The sequence below is a fragment of the Strix uralensis genome, chromosome 4 (genome assembly GCF_047716275.1).
Source record: "Strix uralensis isolate ZFMK-TIS-50842 chromosome 4, bStrUra1, whole genome shotgun sequence".
Classification (NCBI taxonomy): Eukaryota; Metazoa; Chordata; class Aves; order Strigiformes; family Strigidae; genus Strix; species Strix uralensis.
The window spans coordinates 65,332,305-65,355,319 of NC_133975.1; the positions used below are offsets into that span (position 1 = coordinate 65,332,305).

Consider the following 23,015-nt stretch of genomic DNA (forward strand, 5'->3'; position numbering starts at 1 on the left):
GGTGGAAGCAACCACTGGGTGGCTCGAAACTTATCCAGTGTCCCATGCCACTGCCTGGAACACCATCCTGGGCCTTGAAGACCGAGTCCTGTGGCGACACGGCACCCCAGAAAGGATTGAGTCGGACAACGGGACTCACTTCCGAAATAACCTCATAGATGCCTGGGCAGAGGAACACGGCATCGAGTGGTTCTACCACATCCCCTACCACGCACCAGCCTCCGGGAAGATCGAGCGCTACAATGGACTGTGTAAAAACTACACTGAGAGCAATGGGGGGTGGAACCTTCAAACACTGGGACATGCATCTGACAAAGGCCACTTGGTTAGTGAACACAAGAGGATCTGCCAATCGAGCTGGCCCGGCTCAGTCAAAACTTCCACGTGTTGTAGACGGGGATAAAGTCCTTGTGGTGCGCATGAGGGAACTGCTGGGAAAAATGGTCTGAGTTAGTCCTGCACCAGGCAAAGGCAAACCCATCCACGGGATTGTCTTTGCTCAAGGACCTGGGTGCACCTGGTGGGTGATGCAGAAGGATGGAGAGGTCCGATGAGTACCACAAGGGGACTTGATTGTGGGTGAAAACACACCGTGAGTTATACTGTGCTTTTGTCAATTTTTCTTTGTCAATGCTAATTGCTGAATGGCAGCTGGATGTGACGCACATGGTATAGAATAAAGGGGTGGATTATGTCCTGGTTTAGCCAGGATAGGGTTAAGTTTCCCCAGCAGTGGGGGGGAAGCTCTAGCTGGGTTATTCAGATACCCTGCGGACGTCACATCCTGGCGCCGAAGCGGGACAAGGGGTTACTGCGTGTACTGTGGGATTTGCTCTATTCTCACTGCTGTATTGGTAGCTATTTTGCTCTGTTCATTGCTATTACTGTTATTGTTATTGTTGCTGTTTGTTGTGTTGCTGTTGCACTGTTGTATTAAACCTTTCCTTATCTCAGTCTTGGGGCTTTGTATTTCACTCCCTTTGTGGGGGAGGGGCAGTGGCCGCATGGTCTCAGACCCCGGCAGGGGCTAAACCACCACAGCAATGTGGAATATGGGCGAGAACTCCGAACATTTTTGTCTGACAGATAGTATTGCAGTCATTTGGAAGCTGCTGGTTTTCCTTATAGCCAGATTTCACCATCTGACTGAACCAGTAACACTGATCATACCTTCAGCTTCTAGGTGGTTCACGTTATGACCCAGTGGAATAGCCAGTTGGGTATAGAATATCTATCATTTGAGTCATTTTGTGATTTCATAATATGCAGTTGATCTAAGTAGATGTGTGCAGGTATATATATATATATATATAGTTTTAATACTGTAAAATCCACCCTTTGATAGACATTTATTTAATTATATGTATATATGTAAGTAAACCCTCCAGTTCTCTGTTGGTTTTTGGCATGTAGCTTTGTCCAGCTTACATTCTCCCCTAATTTCTTCTCTCTTTAATGTTTGCAAAGTTGCATAATCGGATCGTTTTTCTCAGATGCAGGACATCTTTCTAGCCCTTTACTACTCTAAATTTCTGCACTCATCTGATGGATAAGTCAGGCAAAATAAATTATTTCCCTGCAAAAGTTTTTAATATAGTAACACTTTTTCCCTTCAAGAGCAACAGTAAGAGGATGGTATCACTAAAAAAAAGTAATTTCTCCTTTTCTGAGTGATGTAACACTTTCTCATAAACACAACAGCCTAAATATTTGACTTCAAAATTTCCGCATTACAAAGAGAAAAGCTATTTTATACATCACGAAGTTTTCAAAATTCAGTAAATTTTTTCTCTATGTCCACTACTCAAAAAAGTAACATCCAGTTATTTGCTAGGTAAAGAGGAAGAAATAAGGAACAAGGACAATCCTTGTTCATATGAATTTGCTTTCCAATGATCTCGTTCAAAGAAAAGCTAGACTGTTATGAGGATGAGCCACCTTTCTTCACGTGTCACAGGAGAACACTATGACTCTTAGTTGTGTCAACAAGGCCAGGATATGGTTTTATCTTCAGATAAGGTTCTATTGAACTTCAAGAGCAAACAGCAATTGATTTTTCTGTCACTAAATAGGTACTGTTCACCTAGTCATTGAAGATATTGTTTGGACTAGAAATGTGCACTGAAGAAGAATCCAGAGGTGGAGATTCTTTGCTTTAAAAGGTGTCAGATCTCCTTGTTACAGCTGGGACCCAAACAATTTCTTTTCCTGGAAACTATTGTTGTAAACTTCATGTTTTCTTACCACAGCATACACTGTTGCTCCCTCCCATCCAGCAAAACATGTTTTAACTTTAAACACAGCCCAGCTTTTAAATTAAACCAGAATACATGTTCCTGCAGATTGCAGGGGCTTACTTGGATTCAATACCTGCATCCTGGGATTAATCTCTCTTCACACTGGCAGCTCCGAGTGAAGGTTTAAAAAATGTGCCTCTGAATCTAAAAGCACGTTTGCTCAGTACAAAATGTCCCTGACACTTCAGGGAGAGCTGGACTGCAGGTGTGCCCGGGAAGCCCTGGGCATGCACAGAGGTTACTGCTTCCCTGCCTCCCAGCTAGCCAAATGGGCACAGGTAGACAGCTCCATCTTAACATGGAATTCACAAAAAAACTCAGCGTATTTTTCAACAACAAAATATTTTTATTACATTATATTTCATTACATTATCATGAGAAATCCACCTTTTTACATAAATACATTTTTCCAAAGCAGAATAAGAAAAATTACTTATTCTCTATGAATTATGACAGTATGTCATACAAGTAGACATAAAATATCTAAGCCTCTTCAGAACATTTACTGTTCCTTTACATCTTGTGTATAAATATGAAATAATTAAATGTAAACTCATTTAAAAACAAACAAACAAACCAACCCCAGCATTATCTTGTTAGAAACCAAAACAATTTCAGTATGAAACCCCACAATTTCATGGAAATTCTTAAACTGTCGTAAGTATTGAATAAAGTGAGACTTCAGGGGCAAGCTTTCTCCAATTCCATTGCGCAGTATCTTGTCCAAAAAGATCCTAGATAAATGCTAGTAAGTTACAGTGGCAAAAAAGATTTATCAAGACATTCTGAGCCCAAGGCTCATTTAGGCACCTGAGGCAGCAGATTGAGTATGGCAGCACAGCCCTGCGCTTGCTTCAACCAGTTTTTATTCCCATGTAATCCTGAACGGGCACTAAAATGCTAACTGCACTCAAATTTAGCAATCTCACTATTCCTAATGGAAGGATTACTCGCTATCCTCAACACTACCCACTCAAACCTCTGTATATCAGACTACCTGCAGACATTTGCACAATGGTCGCCACAATGGACTCATCTTATTTTTGGATATTAATGCCGTATGTAAGAACTTGTTGGCAAATAGTATTTGGAGAGAAGGAGCTTGCACAAAGGTGGGGCTACTCAAATTGTGAGAACAGCAGCAAGGTTGCCGAGAGGTGCCTAGCAAAGCCTATGCTGTCTTATCAAACCGATCCAATCACTTTAGCTAAGTCAATAAATACATACATAGCAATAGGCAATAGTAGGTATGAGGGGAGGGGAGACTCTCAGAGGGATTGAACTGGAGAGTTGGGCTATTTTCTTCCAGCATCCACTTCCCAGTATCTTCTGTCAAACACAGGTAGCTTCATTTGGAGATGTTTCTTCCCTCAAAGCTGGTTATGTGAACTGAAATAGGCAGAATTCAAATTATAAAGCCAGTCAGGGAATCCTTCCTTAAGTCTTCTTGCATGCTCCAGCTAATAAGTCCCACAGACCTATCTTCTGGAAAAGATGCCTGATGGTGATGGTGGACCACACTGGCCTGATCCTGCAGCTAGATTTGCATTTAATCAGGCATTTGCTGTGGATACTCTGCCTGACCCACAGGGTTTTCTTGTCCCAACAAAGATGCCACTTCCTGGGCAAGTTTGTGGCATAACTAACCAGATTTCCCCATAGAAACCAATGGCAGAATGTGGCTTGTTATTCCGGTGACACCCATACTGGTTTCAAAGCAGCCAAAAGCTAAACTTGGCCTCCAAAGGGGCTCGCGTTAGCCTCGGCTGCTGCGCGGGGCACGTCCCCATTCCCCCACGGAGAGCAGGCACGGCCCCGGCGGTACCTGTTGAGGATCCTGGTGACGAGGAGCTTGACCCAGGGTGCGGAGGGGCTCAGGCAGACCGTCTGGCCCTGCTTCGTCGTGGCTCTGTGGGGCGAGGGAGGGGCTGAACCCGGGGCCGGAGCCGGGGTCGGGGCCGGGGTCGGGGTCGCGGCGGGCCGGGGCCGGGCACTTACATGACCTCGGGCACGGCGCAGTGCGGCCCCTCGGCGACGAGCTCCACGCGGGCCAGGCGCCGCGGCGGGATCACCTCGGACACGGCCCGCACGCAGCGGCAGCGCAGCTCCCCGGCCAGCGGCGAACCTGCCAGGCGGGAAGCGCCGCCTGAGCCCCGGCTCCGGGACCCCCGCGGCGCCCCCCGCCCCGTCCCGCCCCGCCCCCCCCGCCCGGGCAACCCCGCGCAGCGCTGCCGGGCCCCTCCGCGGACGGTGGGGTGCCCCCGGCTCGGCCCGGCGGGCCAGCCCGCAGCCGCTTACCGCGGCAGGGACCGGCGGCCAGGAGGACGAGGAGGAGGAAGAGGAGGAGGCGGCGGAGGTGCGGGCTCATGGCTGGTGCTGGTGGCGGAGGTGCAGCGGCAGCCGGCTGTGCGGCCCCCTTGTCCGCCGGTGCTTTTATCCCCCACCGGCAGCTGTCGGGCAGGAGAAACGTGATTCACACGCCGTCGCGCATCTTTCTCTCCTCCCTTGCACATCCTCGGGCGGCTGCTGCTCGTCCTCTTCCGTGCCGCTGACCCGCCCGGTCGGCCCGGCCCGGCCCGGCAGCCTGCAGGGTGCATAAACGGGCTGCGGGGTCGGTTCCGTGCCCCGGCCAGTCTCCCGGCCCCGCTGCTTCTGGCCGGAGGTGTCCGTTCAGCTGTCTCCACTCACCGGGAGCCCAACAAATGCCAGACAACCAGCAGCGGGAATATGTACAGGAACGGACTGTCGTTTAGACACCAGAATTTGGAGGTTAAATTTAGCCCAGACCAAGTTTTCTTGAGGTTTGTAAACCTGAAAGATGCTAGTGGAAACTGAGACATAAACTCTTTTGCATCTAGGGATCCTTTGCATCCCTGGGCTACCCAGGGAGGTGGTGGAGTCCCCATCCCTGGAGGTGTTTAAGAGTAGGGTCTACTTAGCACTGAGGAATATGGTGTAGTTGGGAACTGTCAATGTTGGGTTGATGGTTGGACTGGATGATCTTCAAGGTCTTTTCCAACCTAGACAATTCTGTGATTCTGTGATTCTGTGATGAATTCACATTTAATCTTAGCACCTGGGTTTCTCTATCAAGGACACAGTAATTGCACTGTGGGTTTAGTTGTTAGCTGAAAAGCAAAGAGCCCTGAATGTTATGCAGAGCAGTGAGTGGTAGGGGCCCTGTGCAGCTCGCTGGAAACATGTCAAGGCTTGAAGTCTGCCAGAGGATCCAGGGATGCCTCTGAGCAGCAGATGCAGTCCAGCGGTGCCACAGCCGTACCACCCTTTCTTCCCAGTCTTTGGAGATCATGCACTGCTTTATTTCAGTCCTCCAGCTTTTCTTTGGATTGCTGTTGTTCTTTCTGGGACAGTGAAGAGTGATTTAAAATTTTCCCCTAAAATCGTTACAAAGATGTAGTAATTGTATTAAATTTTTTTCCTTGGTCTGGGCAGCAAAAGAATCAATTTGATATTAGGCAATGGACACCTCATTCATTTTAACGCAGCCAAGGGGAGATGACAACACAGACTGATTTATTAGTGCAGTGTCTGCAAGCTTGTAATCTCTCTGCTTAATTTCAAAATATCCCCAGGAAGAGGGAAGCTGAGAACAGAAATAATTTTGTGTTCATAATTAGTCTGTCAGGTATTTCCCTGCACACTGACCAATTTGACTGCCTTGCCATTAATGAGCTGACTTTTCTCCTCTTGGAGCTGGGTGTGAACTCACCAATTTGGTCATTGCCAATGCAGTCTCTGTGGCTCTAGGTCCACCAGACCTGTAAACCTTGGGGCACTTGACTATTTCTTGCTTTTGCCGTGCTGCAGGAATTACGGAAGTGCTAAAGTAATCAGGAGGGGAAGATCTCAGAGCAGTGGAGGTTTGTATTTATCTCCAAAGTGCCTGTTTCTCATTGTGCTCTGTCTGCCAAAGAGCAGGGAACAAATACCTAATTCCTACCCATCTGTAATTCCTTCTGCCTTGCTCATGAGTTTTCTGAAAGAACTGTAGGTTCTAGCTCAGTTGGTAAGCACCAACTATCAAACGCTAGCCTGGATACTAGTCCTTGCTCCTCAACACCAAAACTCAGCTACAACCCTGCCTATTATTATGAGATTTCCTTAAGAGGTGTCGAAGGAAAAATGGCATTTTCATGCTGATAATCCTGTTTCTCCAATACAAAAATATTCAGAGTAGAACCTGCAGTGGTATGTTAGGTGTGCCAGATGCAAAGGTATCATAAAGACAGGGACTAGTTTTAAAATGTAAGGAATGGAGTCTGTGTGAACCATTTTCTGGTTTTTTTTCTCCCTCACCCCCCTGCCCCCTATATAAACTAATGTTTCATGGCTTGTGGCTGTTTATAAGATAGAGCATTATGTGCTGGCTTTTGTTTATTTGGGAAAAACCTTCCTATGCTATCAGTTTGTTTTTCTTTTTGTGACAATGTTCTGTGCAAACAGGCTTTCTGCTTTGGAAAGCGCCAGCTCAATAGCAACCTGGTTCTGAACACAGTCACCTCGGATTTCAGGGTAAAGACTGAACTTGTTGCGTGAAGTCCTCATCGTGCTGACGTCAATGGCAATGTAGATGAAGCCAGTTTTCATCGCTGACTTCAGTTGTCACTTTAAATAGACCAGGTATAGAAGAACAATTGGGACTGACCTGCATTTTACCCCTTTTCTGAGCAATTCATGGAGGGCAGAAGTGGCTGAGCTCTTAGAATATTGCTATGGATTGTACGTTAAGGGCCCATCTCATGGAGAAAAAGCATTTCTCTGTAGGGAGTGGCCAATGCCTTGTGTTACATAGAAATCTGCATTAACAGAGCATATTTCGTTAACTACTTCAGTTTTATCCAAATCTCTCAGCAGGAATTTATGTCCAGGAATAGGCTGAGCTAAGTGAAATATATAGCAATAGCAATGATTACATTAGTTTGGCAGTTAAACATGCAAGTGATAAAACAGCAGTGATGAACTCCACATACAGGGAGAAACTCCTCAATGGGCCTTCTGTCCTGTGGGTTTCAAACTGTCAACTCCAGCAATAGAATCTTAAATTGCATCACTTTCCTCTGCCTTCTCAAACATCTGGAAAGCTGCTTCCTATTCTTTCTTGTCTCCAGTGAGAGATTTCATATCAAATAGTCAAGAGGGCCTTAAAAAAACCAAGCTACCTTCAAGTAAAGCTATGCTTCTTGTGAAGTGGAAAAGTTTCCATCTTTTTGGTAGAACAGTTATGTACAAAATCCAGAGGATAGGTGTATGTGGGATTTGGAACTTAATCTGTTCAGGACTGATAAAATCAAATGAACAATGTGCCCATGTTCTCCTGGGCCTAGCACCACCTCCCTGTGCCGATACAGCTTTTCAGAGCAATCTGTTTCATTATTCTTCAACTAGGAAAAATTCATTCACATACATTAATTTGCCACTGACTGGTCTTGATGTGAATTATAACATGATTCAGCATTAATTCAGCAGATAAGCTGTTAAGGTATACTGCTTTTAAAGGGAGATCTGAGCTCTGAGCAGCTCATAACAATGAAATAATGATGTGTCAGGGAAGCAGAAACTCACTGCAGAAAGAGGTGAAGAAGCTCTGAGATTACTTCACCATGCCAAAAGGAAATACTCTTCAATCAGCAAATGTGGCTTGTTGACAAATGTGTAACATCTGCAGTGCTTATGAAGAAGCTTATTTGCTCAGTCATTTTCCTGTGATGTAAGTAACCGTTTGTTTGACGTTCACAAGAACATTTATTGATGGGTTAGAATGTCTTCATTCTCTGACATACCGAACTCCTCAACAGCTGGCCTGACCTTTAGTCCAGGCTAGAGTTTTGGGAAAGTCTTGTGCAAATACCCACCCTACCAACAGAGCGAGAGGAAACTTGAGATGTACGAAGATTTGAAAAAATGTCTCACGTGTCCAGGGCATTGCTCAGTCACTTCCCTTTAAGCTGTGCTAGGCTAACCCTAACATCTGGCTCCATCAGGGTACACTCAAAACAGTATTATGAGGACCATGTTTTAAAAAAAAAGGCAATAAGAGGTCAGATGAGCATAATTTATTCTGTCCGTCCCTGTGAAACAAGAACACCTTATGCTGTTTGCATTGGTGCTCAGAATATCATGCAACTATTCCTTTGTACTGGAGCCAATACAATAATCTTTAATGAAGGCCATGACTAGAAGGCAGCTGAAATTATGAGTATGTGATCCACACTGTCACTTTTCGATAGACTCTCAACAAAATTAAGAAAATATAATATACTTATATAATATATTTATATATTTATATTTAGTAAATTATAATATAATTAAGAAAATAATTAGGATCATCCCAAAGGAATCCTCTTTCAAGGATTATGCCCTGGGCAATTAGCTCAATTTTGCAAACAGGATCAGCCCAACCTCCTGGCCAGACTTTTCCGGCTACAGGGAGATTCCCCTCCCTTTTCTAATTGAAACAACGAGTTGGTCACACTTGGTCATTAGTTACTGGTGAGACATAAGAGAGGCTGACTGGTCCACTGCCAGTTAGCATGATGAAAAGCCATAGGTAGGTATGCTCTCCTCTTGCACTGGTGCCTTCAGGAAGTAGGGATAAGAAAGGGAGGCAGATCAGATAATTTTCTTATGCTAGTCAGCGTGAATCAGGGAAGCCTGAGGAGAAGAACTTCAAAAGCATTTATCTGTGATGAGTGTGTCAGGAGGTCTATCTGATGACACAAAGAGAACAAGAATGCATGTTGTAACGTAAGGAAAATGTGCAATCTGCACAGCTCATCCTGTCACTCTGCATGGATGATATTTTTAGGAGACTGAAGGAAGGCCCAGTAACACTAACCTCTCCTTGACACTGACATGGTAGACCTAACCATTGCTCCCACTAGGTGAGGATTATTGCAATGGATGATTAAGGTGTTTTGAGCAAACAAGTAGCAGAACTGTTGAAACGAGGTTTCAATGGACTTGAGTTTTACAGTTGGATTCTCAGATGTCTAATGAAGTACAGGATCCAACCAAGGAACTTTCCTCAATTAAGGCACTCATAATGTCTCTTTCTCCCTCTGCCTTAGATTCTCTAGCATGTTATGAAAGTGTGTTATGTGCTTACGCTGCAGTCTCTTCCTCAGTGTCAGCACAATGGCATTTTCTACAGCTACCCATAGACTTTCAGAAAACATCTAGAAAGTGTCTATCCTTGATCCTAATACTTTGAAAATGGCCAACACTCAAAAGTTGCCAGGGGAACAGAGGGGTACAGAATAATCAAGGGAGCTTCATCACATAATAGACTATTTACTAAGAAAACTAGGCTAGATGCTGCCAAACAGATGTGGAACTAGATTTCAGTACTGTTCCACTCCCAGGCAGTCATCCAAATAATCATATTTGCAAAACAGCTGTGCAGACAGAAGATCCTCATGTTGTCTGTGGCAGCTCCAGAGGTGTAGCAGGGGTAGCATGAAAAGGACAGCCAGCCGTTCCAGACCTATTTAAATATTTGTGTACTGAGGAGATCATAGAATCCTAGAACGGTTTGGGTTGGAAGGGATCTTAAAGATCATCTAGTTCCAACCCCCCTGCCATGGGCAGGGACACCTTCCACCAGACCAGGTTGCTCAAAGCCCCATCCAACCTGGCCCTGAACACTTCCAGGGAGGGGGCAGCCATGACCTCTCAGGGCAACCTGTGCCAGTGCCTCACCACCCTCACAGTGAGGAATTTCTTCCTTATATCTAATCTAAATCTACCCTCTTTCAGTTTAAAATCATTACTCCTCATCCTATCCCTACACCCCCTGATAAGGAGTCCCTCCCCATCTTCCCTGTAGCCCCCTTTAAGTACTGGAAGTCCGCTCTAAGGTCTCCCTGGAGCCTTCTCTTCTCCAGGCTGAACAACCCCAACTCTCTCAGCCTGTCCTCATAAGGGAGGTGCTCCAGCCCCTGATCATCTTCATGGCCTCCTCTGGACCTGCTCGAGCAGGTCCATGTCCTTCTTCTGTTGGGGGCCCCAGAGCTGGACACAGGACTGCAGGTGGGATCGCAAGAGAGTGGAGTAGAGGTGGAGAATCCCCTCACTCGACCTGCTGGCCACACTTCTCTTGATGCAGCCCAGGATACAGTTGGCTTTCTGGACTGTGAGCACACATTGCTGGCTCATAGTCAGTTTTCCATCCACTAATACCTCCAAGTCCTTCTCTGCAGGGCTGCTCTCAAGGCACTCATGGCCCAGCCTGTATTTGTGCTGGGACTGCCCCGACCCATGTGCAGGACCTTGCACTTGGCCTTGTTGAACTTCATGGGGTTCACACAGGCCCACCTCTCAAGCCTGTCCAGGTCCCTCTGAATGTCATCCCTTCCCTCCAGCGTGTTGACCGCAGCACACAGCTTGGTGTTGTTGGCAAACTTGCTGAGGGTGCACTCAATCCCACTGTCCATGTCACCAACAAAGTTGTTAAACAGTGCTGGTCCCAACACCGACCCCTGAGGAACACCACTCGTCACCATTCTCCACTTGGACTTTGAGACATTGACCATAACTCTCTGAGTGCGACCATCCAGCCAATTCCTTATCCACTGAGTGGTCCATCTGTCAAATCCATGTCTTTCCAATTTAGAGACAAGGATGTCATGCAGGACCAGTGTCAAAAGCTTTGCATGAATCCAGGTAGATGGGGGGAGGGTGTGGAGGTGGAAAGACAAACACTCAGATAAGGACAAAAATGCTTAAATCCTGCTGCCACTCTCAAAGTGAGTTGAGAATCACTGTCAAGCTTGTGCTTTCCCTCAGTTTGTCCTTCACAGTCTCTTTTGGGCACCTAGAAGTGCCCCACTAGCCAGAGGATTCCAGACATCGCAGCTGGATGAGAGATGTGCTGAGACAGCCACATCTCCTCTTTGCTCCACCAAACAGCTTTGGAAATCTGCCCACTTTGCATCTCTGTTGTGAACTTTCTGATCTCCAACCTTTTTTGACTGATGTAAGTATGAGGAAGGGAGGAGTGTGCCTTCCTTCCCTATTGCAGCAGCAATATTTGCTTGGAGCAATGGCCTTGAAGCCAGATTTGTGTTAAGGCAGTATGTGTATGTCCCGAACAGTGACAGGAGCCTCAGTCCTAGGCACTGTGCAAGTGCAGACCAAAGGGGTCGTTCTTCCCCAAAAAAGGCTTCCACAGCTGAGTCACCACAACCCGTATGAACTGGGAAAGGCGATGTCAGGTGTTGCAGACAACAGATACTGTAATACATCCGCAAGGCTCTGATTGCACATCTGGAGGGTGGATTCATTACTGGAACAACTAGGCAATTTGCAAAGCAAGTTCTGTAGGCACTTTAAATTCCACATTCCCAATTTCCCTTTTATTAAGGAGAACATCCAGACTGGTCATGTTTTTCACAGAAGCTGGGAATTAACTTTATGAAGCCATCACAAATGTCAGCATGACCAGTATTTACTTAGGAGAGAGTTTGCCTGGGGAACAAATTAGCAGCAGGCTAATCAGGGCTGAAATAGGTAGCATCACCCTTGCTTTACCTACAGCCTCCTGCCTCCTGTTGCATTTTCATGGAGAACATGTCAGAAAAATACATCGTGAAAACAGTGCTGCTCCTTTGCAGTAGGTGAAATGACAGAAGCGTGTCAGCAGACAGAAAGAAGAACCTCTTTGGCTTGAGAAATCTGAGACAATCACACAGCTTCATATTTAAACTAGCATTGATCTGTTATTCGTGATGAAGTTACACTACCTGACCTCCATGCCATCCAGAACTCAGTTTACTGGCTTCATTCAACCTAAACCAGCTCAGAGTTGCTCCCTGCCCTTGGCCTCCAAGGGGTCTGCCAAAAGGTCAGGGATTCTTCTCAGCCTCTCCAAGTGGCAGCACCAGCTCATTTCAATCACAGAAAGAGCATGGAAGGGTAAAACATTTTCTTGTCACCTTGATAAGAAAAGGTCTAAACCATTTGGCCATATGAAACCTGTCCTTTTCCTCAGTTCAAGAGGAACCAGAAACTGGCACAAAGATTTAGGGGATATGTGGGAGAGTTGTTTCATTGCTCCACATGCTGTTGTCTCTAGCCCAGTTTTCAACTTCTAGGTGACTGCAGTGAAATGGAAAGGAGGAAAATAGAGCCCTGGTGCTTTTCATATCGCTTTCCCAACTAATTTCATTTCCCGGCAAATAGGACCAAATTAAAGAAGCTCTGTCCTCCTGCTCTCAGTCCAGAACTCCCATTAAGGCAAAAGAATGCCAAGGACTGTAGTTTTGGAATGGTGAACATGTATCGATGGGCACGGCTTATACAAGCCATTAACTAAACTGACAAGATTTGATGTTGTAAGATCTGTCTTTTATGTTAACACATGGAAACAGACACCAGACAAGTGTATTTAAATATTTATTTTTTAGAAAGCAAAACTATGTACATAACAGGGGAAAATTTCTTAATTAGGAAACATATATAGTAATTAAAACATTAGAAAAAATCTTCCATTTGATTTACAGGAACCTATTACAGTTATTCTGGATGTATGATGATAACTCTGCACAATAATTATGCATATATAACTATGAGGGTTTCCTCAGCATTTTGGAAAAAGAGTAGATGAATAAAAATCATATGGTCTCACAATTATGACATTTAACTACTAGTATTTAAAAGTGTTTAGATCCCCCTTCTGCTGGACAGAAGCATGAAGAGCAGAGGAAAATGCATATACACAATTCCAAAAGGAATTTGGACTAGAATAAATAAACATCAACAGAACAGCATGTTCACTTACATGTAACTTTATATGAATTATGACATTATGCCATACAAAAAAAGACATCACATGTCTAAGGTTGCAAGGAGCAAAACCCACCAGCTCCCTCCGAATGCAAAGGCAGAAGGTAAGCAGTGCTGTGTGTACCAGGACTTCTGGCAGCAGAAGGGAACTGGCCGCTGCCAGTGAACTTGCATTGCTGAGCTAACCTTTGGCTCCATCCCAGCTGGCTGCACGGCTTTCCCACAGTAGCTGGGAAAGTTTTTTTCCAGGCACATAGGTATACGATGTGCAAAACAAAACAAAGATGTGTTTGGGGAGGCAGCAGTTCCCTTCTCTACTCAGAGCTGCCATGTAGAATAAATGTTTCTATGTGAGTTGTTACTCAAGACCTTACAAAGGCGTGTTGCATGGAAATATACTTCACACTGATGTTGGAGCCCAGGCAGATTTTTTTCCTGTGAAAGGACTCAGGATATTCCCTGTATTTTATCTCCTGCACAACACCCCAAAAGCAAGGTTTTAAAGGCAGCAAGGTAGTACGGCACTTAGAACTGTGCTTTTCAATATCCGAATGAAGGATACATTTTACATAATACTTGCAATATTTAAATAAACACAATCAGCTACCATTACGTTAAATAGTATCCTCAATAAATAGGCTGAGCTCAAACGCAGCGTGTTTCAAGAGAAGAAAGCCCCGAAGCCACAAGCTCAGTTGTCATCTCCCCTCTGGCGAGCTGCTGTCCCCCGTCAGTTTTTCTGTGTGGAGCTGAAAGCCAAAAGCCGAGAAGCCGGAGATGAGCACTGCCCGCCGTTCCCTGCGAGCCCTCCGCTTGCTCGGAAGCGGGTGCGGAGGAAGCGAAATGGGCTTCCCCTCGCTTTACCGGGGTTCTCTGCGGGGGCCGCAGCCGGGGCCACCCCACTCCCTCCCGGGTCACCCCCGCGGCGGCGGTGGGCGGAGCGGGGCCCCGACCCCGGCGGTACCTGTTGAGGATCCTGGTGACGAGGAGCTTGACCCAGGGTGCGGAGGGGCTCAGGCAGACCGTCTGGCCCTGCTTCGTCGTGGCTCTGTGGGGCGAGGGAGGGGCTGAACCCGGGGCCGGAGCCGGGGTCGGGGCCGGGGTCGGGGTCGCGGCGGGCCGGGGCCGGGCACTTACATGACCTCGGGCACGGCGCAGTGCGGCCCCTCGGCGACGAGCTCCACGCGGGCCAGGCGCCGCGGCGGGATCACCTCGGACACGGCCCGCACGCAGCGGCAGCGCAGCTCCCCGGCCAGCGGCGAACCTGCCAGGCGGGAAGCGCCGCCTGAGCCCCGGCTCCGGGACCCCCGCGGCGCCCCCCGCCCCGTCCCGCCCCGCCCCCCCCGCCCGGGCAACCCCGCGCAGCGCTGCCGGGCCCCTCCGCGGACGGTGGGGTGCCCCCGGCTCGGCCCGGCGGGCCAGCCCGCAGCCGCTTACCGCGGCAGGGACCGGCGGCCAGGAGGACGAGGAGGAGGAAGAGGAGGAGGCGGCGGAGGTGCGGGCTCATGGCTGGTGCTGGTGGCGGAGGTGCAGCGGCAGCCGGCTGTGCGGCCCCCTTGTCCGCCGGTGCTTTTATCCTCCGCCGGCAGCTGTCGGGGAATTTCCCGGGCGCGGAGCGGGGCCGGGGGGGGCTGGCTGGGCTCCCCACCTCTTCTGCCTCGGGCCAGGTGGGGCGGCCCCCTCGGCCCTTCCCACCGCCGGGTGTTGGGTGCTGAAGGAGCGGGGCAGGGAGAGAAGGGGGCTGCACCCTGCCCCGAGAGGCTCCTGGGGCTCTTCCAGGTACCGGGGAGGGGGAAGGACGGCACTGCACAGTCCCCAGATTCGCTCAGGGGCTGCTTGGGATCTCGAGGAGACTCACCCCGTTCTCTGGAAGAAGCTCAGGCTCTTTTGTGGGGCATCTCGGTTTGCTTTCAGTGAGTCTCAGTGCAGGGTGCTAAGCCGAAGGAGGGTTTGGGCTGTGGAGCTGGCCTTGCTGGCTAACCCCGTGCAGCTGTGCACTCTCATCCAGTGGGGGTTGCTCTCCTGAGCACCCCTTTCTTCACAGCCATTTGAAAACTGCCTATCTGGTTTTCCTGCAACTTGGAGACACTCAAATTTCCATACCTACACTCCACTAATATAAGCCTTCTACTCCACACCTATGCACAGATAGGTCACTCTCTGTCCTCATGACTGTCAAATCATTTTGGTAACTTTTGTTTTAAAGCAGCAAAAGAGCAGTTTTCTGGGAGCTTTTAAAGAAAAATGGATGCAATTTTTCTGAGCTTTATTTACACATAGGTTTAGTTCAATTATGAATAGAGCATTTTCTTTTGTAATTAGTTTTGGTATGAAATATGATTTGCACATCTTTTTGTGGCCGATCCTCCTTCTCTCTTCCACAGGTGCCTGTGAACACGAGTGGAGTTCAGCAAATCACTGGCTCAGGCTGCCAAGTGTCTTGCCCAAACAACTCAAATGCCTTGTGTATCCCTAAAGCTTCTAGGTCAGTTTTTTTGTACCACATACCACATGTTGCTTTGATTTATGACCTGTTTGTATGGCTATGCAGGAATTTAAGATTTGCAAGTGTGTTCTTAGATCTCCCTTCCCCCTGCAACTTTCTAATCTTTATTAATAAATATTTCTTTGCTGTAGAATATACATCTGAAACCTCAAGGGCTAATGCAAAATCAGATAGAACCAGTCAGTTTTCAGTTAATCGTTCCTGGTTTGTGAAGAAGAGATCAGCTCATGAATCATTATTAGAATGACTTGAAACCAAGGATGTTATAGTGACTGTTTTGAACTGGCTTGACTTGATTTTCTGGGGAAAATTGACATTGTTTCCTTATAAGAAGACGTCAACACAGAGGTAGCTGCTTGCAACTAAAGTATGTAGATTATATTTACTTCTTTTTAGAGACAAGCCAAGTAATCATTGTATTATAAAGACATTAACAGGAGAGAGCAGGAATTAACTGTAGGTAAAACTATACTGACAGGGATGCCAAGATGGGAAACAAAATAAGGTGATTTTTGAAATTACAAGGATCACAGTACAGTAATCCCATTAGAAGATTTACTGTGTGAAACCAAAACCAAGTCAGGACTCAGAACAGGTAAGATGTAGCCTGTGAATCAGTCCTAGCGAGAGCTTAACTGAGTGTACCTAGTGGTACACAGAGACTCTTATTCCTGAGCTTTGTCATCTGCAGATCAGATATGGCCACTGGATTAGTCTCTTGGGAGATCAGCTGTGTGGGAAGATTGTATGGCATAAGCAAATGGCAATTGTCCCATGTAATCAGGAAATATCTAGTGACTAATTTGCACCCCTTTCCAGTTGCAGTTTGGTAATGACATCTTTGGAAGCTGTTGGCTTGTAGATTGGTCTTGAAAGGAAATTACATGATCAAGACTCTCTGTCCTGCTCTGTCATTCCCCCCCACCTTCCAATGTTACCCCTCCAGTAAAGTTTGTATCATTTGGCCAACTTAATAAAGATTTGACAAAGGTCTATCAAGGGATACGAACCAAGTTAGTGCAAGTTTGTGGGGATTTGATGTTGGATGGAGGGAGAGGGAGTGCCAGACCAGCACTGCCATGGAGGGAAAATGTGCAGCATAAGCTGTGCTCTTTCCACCTTGTCACTGGCCAATCCAGATGTTCCTGCTTGCAGCCAGTGCATAGCTTGGAGTTAGCTACCTCCTGTGCTCTCTCTTGTCCATCTGTTTAGGTACAATTACAACATGAAAAACGCTGGGTTGGGGAAATGTAGGGTGGCTTATCTGGCCTTGGGGAGAAGTGGAGAGGTTACAAGAGAAGGAGCTGTGGATTGTAGTCTACTAGAGGACATAGGGGTTGTGTGGGAGTCCAATGGGTGTTATATTGAGTAGCCTGGAAGTAGCATACATCTTTAGATCTGGGCCTGTTACCTTCCTGTGAGTTATATGCTATCTCACTTCTTTTTTTTAGTTGAAAACTAATTAATTATTTTTAATGAAAATGAATTCTCCACTAATGTGTATATGAAATATACATGCATAAAGCTGATGCATCATTTAACTTGGGCTTCCATCTTCAAGACAGAACTTTGTAGCAGAGGTGCTCTTCCAGGCTCTGTTTTTGCAGCCTGAGTCACCCTTCTAATAATAGTAATAGTAGTAGTAGACCCCGGTAAGTAGTGTTGTATGGTTTATTTGAAACCAGTAGAGTGGCAACTGAAGAGGTTAGAGGCAGGGGCATACGTTCCTTGAAAACTAGAGAGATTCCTTAAGAAAACCATAAGAAACACAGCTGTTAAGAATGGACAATTGCCCACAGGTGCTTAGGGGCAACCCATTAAGCAGAAAAGTTGGAAACCTTCCCTGGGATCCCCTAAGCTCCCTTGAGATCATAGGGATGGAGCCACCATTCCCTCCAGGCTATAGCACCATGAGCATTGCACTGTGAGTTCCCAGTATGGCTGCCCCAAGGAAGTGCCATGTTCTTTGCAGGACAACACTAATGAACGCAGTTTTTATTTGCATATGTACATTACTATGTTGATAGGAACACACACACTTGAGTGACCTTAATCTATGGGAATCAGGTGCCCTACTGCAGCCTCATAGACCTCTGTGTGTCCATACTTAGTTTTCTCCTAAATATACCCCTCACAAGCTGAACAGCAAAACTGAGGCTTATGCTGTATTACCAGGAAGAAGAATTTGCCCAGCTGTAGCAAACTGAGGCAATAAACGGTTAGGATGATGCACAGATAATCCAGTGCAGGTCATTGAAACTGTCATTAGCAGATCCAGCTCTGAATAAACGTGGAGAGCAGATCTGTTAAGTAAGAAATCGTCACTCATACACAGTCAGATTATGTGCTGTTCTTGGACAGTACACATGAGTAAGGACAGTTTACGTGACAGTGCTTGGTTTTATGCTTGGATGACTGTTCACAATATCTGAACTGTCAGACTCATTCCACAGTGGTTACTGCTGAGGAAATTCCAGAAGTCTCCTGGGGTCTGAAGTATGAGGCTATTTTGGACACAGGGCAGCAATGTGTGAAACTCGGCAGTCAACTCTCCAGCAGAGGCATGTGCTGAGATGAGCAGTAGTCAGAAAAGTAGTGAACACGCTGAGATGCAGTAGGCATTACAGAGCTTGATCCTGTGAGTCAGTACTCATGCAAACAGGCCTGGCACAAGGGAAATGGATATCTCTAGGAGTATTTCGGAAGGCAAGACCATCTGCCTGAGCAAGGCTTTGTACCTGCAGACTTCCAGATCACCTCTAGCTACCTTCCATGTGAATGGAGGTGGGCTCTCTTCAGTCCAGGTGACAGCAGCAACAAGGCTGAGCTGTAGATGAACTCCTGGATTCTACCCTTCCCTCTGGCCCTCCTCACCACCTTTGGCACATTTTCTTTTGAAAGTAAGAAAAAGACAGGGAACAGGTAGCACCACATCAGCCAAAATTTAGAAAGCTGAGTTCTTCCTTGCCTGCTGTTATATCTCTTTCGTTATAGATAAGTCTGTCATGCATTGGCTGCAGGTGGTACAGATGTGCTTGAGTTAAGTTTAAATTAGTTATCATGAGTGGCAGCATCAGTATAGCTGTGACAGAACTCACTAAAGTGTTTGTCTTGGCCTCGTTGAAGTTACCATTCAAGTTACCCACCTTGCTTAGGTTCTTTGGTAGGAGCTGCTGTGTGAAGATACTTTGAAATCCCTCAGTGTCTTTAGCGTGGGCCTCAGGGTTGCTGGAGCATAGAAAGCTGGCCCAGCTTAGGCAGGCCCTAAGGAAATGCATACAGAGAATTACTAGCCACATGACTTAATCTTCTTTATGTTATCCAGTTGTTAATTCATTAAATGCAGGAAGTGATTCTGTTGCTTGGTTGCAGGCTTTGGCTGCTTGCCTTTCCACAGCAGGTATTTGGCTTGACATCTGTAGTGACAGCATGCGTTCACTGGCGGCAGGCCCAGAAAAGCTAAAAGACAGTTAAACAGGAGACAATGTCTCTTTCGTTTCAACAAGTGAGGACTTTTCCTAACTGCACAAAAATGAGTTTGGAGGATATATCCCAGATGCAAGTCTTAGGTCAACTTCTTAACATCACCTAGAAACTGTTTAACACGGGCAGTCTCTGAAGGGGGAGGGGTTTTTCCTAGCAAGTCAGGTGTTTCCTCCAGTGCTTTGATTAGGAATGAATTATATTCTGATTTGTAAGTGAGAGCTAGAAAAACATCAAGTCACTGCTACCTACTAGTGAGTGGCTACAGTCAGAGGGTATATAATGCTGGTATCTCCTCTTATCTTTGTAATTATGTTACCTTTTTTTCCTGTACCAATACTATGTTTCATAGTATTCCCTAGCTGTGATAGGTTGCTATCCCCTAGCACCTATGACTCCTCATGGGGATCCAGCTCTGTCACAAGGTACATAAAACCATCTCTGCTCTTAGAGAGCCAACCAATCTCTGGGAAGATTTGCTGGAGGTTGTAGCCAAATTTCAATATCATGCTACGATTTTGTGCAAAATATGATTTATATCTATCAGATGTTTTATTTGCTTGAATTTCCTTGTGTGTTTCTCTAGTTTCCAGTCCTTTTCCCCTTGTAAATAATACCTGAATATGTAAGAAATATGTGTCCCATTGTTCAACTTGTGTCATGAAGGATCTCAATTCAGTTTTGTCCACTGCATTGGGGCCCACATCACACACTGTTGTGCACTCATTTCTTTAATACCTTTTGAGATGTTAAGATTTGCATTTAAAATGATGACCTATAGCAAATGACGGTCAGTATTTTCTTACCTGTTTTCCTGGATCTTCACCCAATTTTAACATTTGGGAGTCCTCAGGTCTGTCTTTTTCCGCTCAACAGAGTTAGAGGTTCTCTTTCAGCTGTGCTTACTGGTGACAGTAAGAGCATGAAGAAACACCATGTGAATAGCTGCAAAGGAATGTGTTTGTATTACTCAAGCATTACCTTAGCAAATATAAAGGGTTGGCTTTGACTTTAGTTCATCTGGTAATTGCTTCTCCATTTTTCAGTTTCAAGTGCCAACTTACCTTTTCTGAGATAGCTAATGGGATTGTAGTTACTGCCACGCTGTGACCTTACTTTGTGTGACTCCTGGACATACAACAATTTCAAAAAGCACATAAATTGACTAGCTGGTGGTGAACTGACTGGTTCTGGTATTTTATACCTAATATACATAAAGATAAAAGGGGCTTCCTTTTGAGGACAAGAGCAAATTGTCCAAGCAATTTGTTTTTACCCTTACTGAGGAGAAGAACCCCCAGGCTTTTTAGGGGCAGGTGTGATCCTCTATAAAAATTACAATTGGGTGACTCCTTCCACCCCCACAGTTGAAAACTCAGTTGAAAAGATTTTGAGGTCATCATAACTCCTGGAAGGTATAAAGAGCTCTTCTTGGCCTTACCAGCAGCTGAAAATGTTCTGCATCTTATGAACTTCCTACAGGTTTTTGCCCTTGGATCTGTAAAAACTTCAGGAACAACTCTTTATTTAGAAGGTGGATCTCTTGCTGTGGGTTCTTAAGTCCAGCTTGTCTACCAGAAGCAGGCAGGTTTTCTGATTGCTGAGAACAGATATTGGTTCTATGATTTGCACATTAGTTCAGGTATAATTATACTGAATGTGCAGCTAGTCAAACCACCACATGTATCTAGCTCTAACATCTGACAGCAGGACTTATACTTTGCCACTGCCTTGTACAGGCATGATACAGCATATCCTGTAACAGTTAACGCTTGTTCCAGTGGTGTTATCTAAAGCATGGGAGAAAGGATGCAGAGCCAGCAATATGCTGCCATTGTGCTGATACTTTCTAGGTAATAGTATTTTGCAGTGGTGGGTAGAAATATGTGGGGCTCACCACAGAGCATGATCAAAAGACTGATTAAAAAAAAGTGGCGTTTTTTCAGTTTGAAAAGTTGAAACAGTATTTTCAGTTCAAGCTGAGCAGCTCACAAGCAGTAAAATGCATGTTTCATTTCAGAGCATTGTTAACTGAGATGAAGTTTTTGCTTCCCAAGGGGGGATCCCTCAAAGAACCTGTGAAAGCAAAGGTCTCCCATCCTTATACTTTAAGTCTGACAGTAAAGATTTCCCTCAACTTGGACACAAGTTGTTTCAAAATAAATACAGAAAAAATTGTTACATCTGCAAATAGTTGGAAGTAAAGCAAATATAGGTCTCTTAAAAATCGAACTATTCACCCAATTAAAAAATGAACTATTCACCAAATAAAGAAACCCAACCTAAACCAACAAAACCACCCCCCAAACCTGGGTTAAGCTAATTTGAATCCAGCTAAATTTTCAAGTTTAGTGGAGCTGAGTAATTTTTGAGGGTGTGCTTTGAATAGTTGTGGTCTTTTAGTTGAAGCGATGACATCAGTTGAGAAAGCAAACACAAGACTGGTGACCACATGAAAATGGGAACAGTTGTTAGAATCATCACAAAATCTTTGAAGTCTTCTCTTATGACACCCACACTTTAATCCTTTATGTTACTTTCATTGGTTGTGTTGCAATGAAGGAAAAATGAAGAAGTTGTACTTGACTTACACTCTAGAAGATAGTAAAGCTGTTACCTCAGGGAGTACTTTTGTAAAGCACTTGGAGTGCTATGTGCAGGTTTATTCTTCAGTGTATTTGGACTCTGTAGTAAAATCAATTACAGTGTTCCTGGCAACAAAAAATGCCTGTTATTTAGTTGAAAGGAATAAAAAATTATATTGGTAAGTTTGCTTAATTCTCAGTGAATTACCCAAAATAACATACAAAGCAGCAAGAGGGACAAGTATTCATTTCAGCTTGTTAAAGGGAGGTGTTTAGGGAAGACGTGTTTGCAGGAAAAACATTGATAACATTTTTTGTAAATGGGATCATCACTGAGGTTACTGTCAATGGTTATCTTCCCCATTATCTTGTATTTTTTTTTTTTATTTTTTAAATTTTCAGATTGCTTGACTTCAGATAGCCTCAATACACACAGGGTACAGAAATATGCAAGGAGACTGTCCTAAACATTGCATCAACAAATGTGAGCACACCATTTTTTCTTTCTTAAAGTTGCTAGTGAGTGCTGGTGTCAGGAGTACACAGAGAGGGCGGAAGAGTAAGTTAGCTAGAGGGATTCTTTAGAAAAAGGCTACTGAAAAAAGCAACTTTTGATTTGCTTGGAAGTCAGCATTTTTACCTTTGGTTTTCTTCTAAGTAGTCAAAATTCCCATAAAATTAAATTGATCAGGACATTGACTGAAAAGAATAATTTCGCTTATCTCCAAATGCTGTTTTGCTGTGAGATCAGAGTAGTTTCATTTAGATAAACAGTTTGCTATTAGCATTTGAATATATGCTTGAATTTGACAAAGTCATTGCTTTGTAGTGAAGTTTTTCAGTTTGTTTGAATCTTCATTTTTCTAGTGGAGCACTGTTCAGCATGCTTTCCACCTGGACGGCCCTGGCTTGTATCCGTGCTACACATCATTTGAAACAAACTGTACTCAGTACTTCTCATTGAGAACTCACTCTGGTAGACCTTACTGATCCAGCATTACCCATTGGCTTCTTATTCTGTTTCTTTTAATAGTCATTTTAGTATCAGAAGACATCTGCATGCCCTCCTTTATCCTTTCCTCTAAGCAGGCATAGTATTATGAGAATTTTTCAACAAGGAAATTATTCTATAGCATTTGGTCTGCCAACAGGTCGAGCATGTGCAGACAGATGTACAGGTCTTCCCCATGTTTCTTACTCCATCTAGTCTCCTGCTGACTTCAGTGAAAGGTTTGGGTATGCAAAAACCATTTATTTATTTTTTCTGTGTGTTAATCTTAACTAGCAGTGGGTGAAGCTACAACGTTCAATATGAACCAGCTATAACAATGTCTGTTTTCT

The 23,015-nt window shown here is 45.2% G+C and overlaps 1 protein-coding gene and 1 long non-coding RNA gene across 2 annotated transcripts in view; one reads left to right on the forward strand and one right to left on the reverse strand.

The window, feature by feature from the left end:
* Positions 1-12,697: 12,697 nt before the first annotated feature.
* Positions 12,698-14,618, reverse strand: LOC141942182 (alveolar macrophage chemotactic factor-like). The gene is made up of 4 exons (XM_074865124.1): positions 14,538-14,618; positions 14,238-14,364; positions 14,065-14,148; positions 12,698-13,849 (listed from the first exon to the last, which is right to left on the reverse strand). The coding sequence occupies exons 1-4, from the start codon at positions 14,605-14,607 to the stop codon at positions 13,831-13,833; spliced, it is 300 nt and encodes a 99-aa protein (XP_074721225.1). The 5' UTR covers positions 14,608-14,618; the 3' UTR covers positions 12,698-13,830.
* An 892-nt stretch (positions 14,619-15,510) lies between these two features.
* LOC141942186 (uncharacterized) overlaps positions 15,511-23,015 on the forward strand; it is a 28,591-nt gene continuing 21,086 nt past the window's right edge. Inside the window, exon 1 of the long non-coding RNA XR_012628558.1 lies at positions 15,511-15,585. This is a non-coding gene — a long non-coding RNA (uncharacterized LOC141942186). The remainder of the gene's footprint in view (positions 15,586-23,015) is intronic.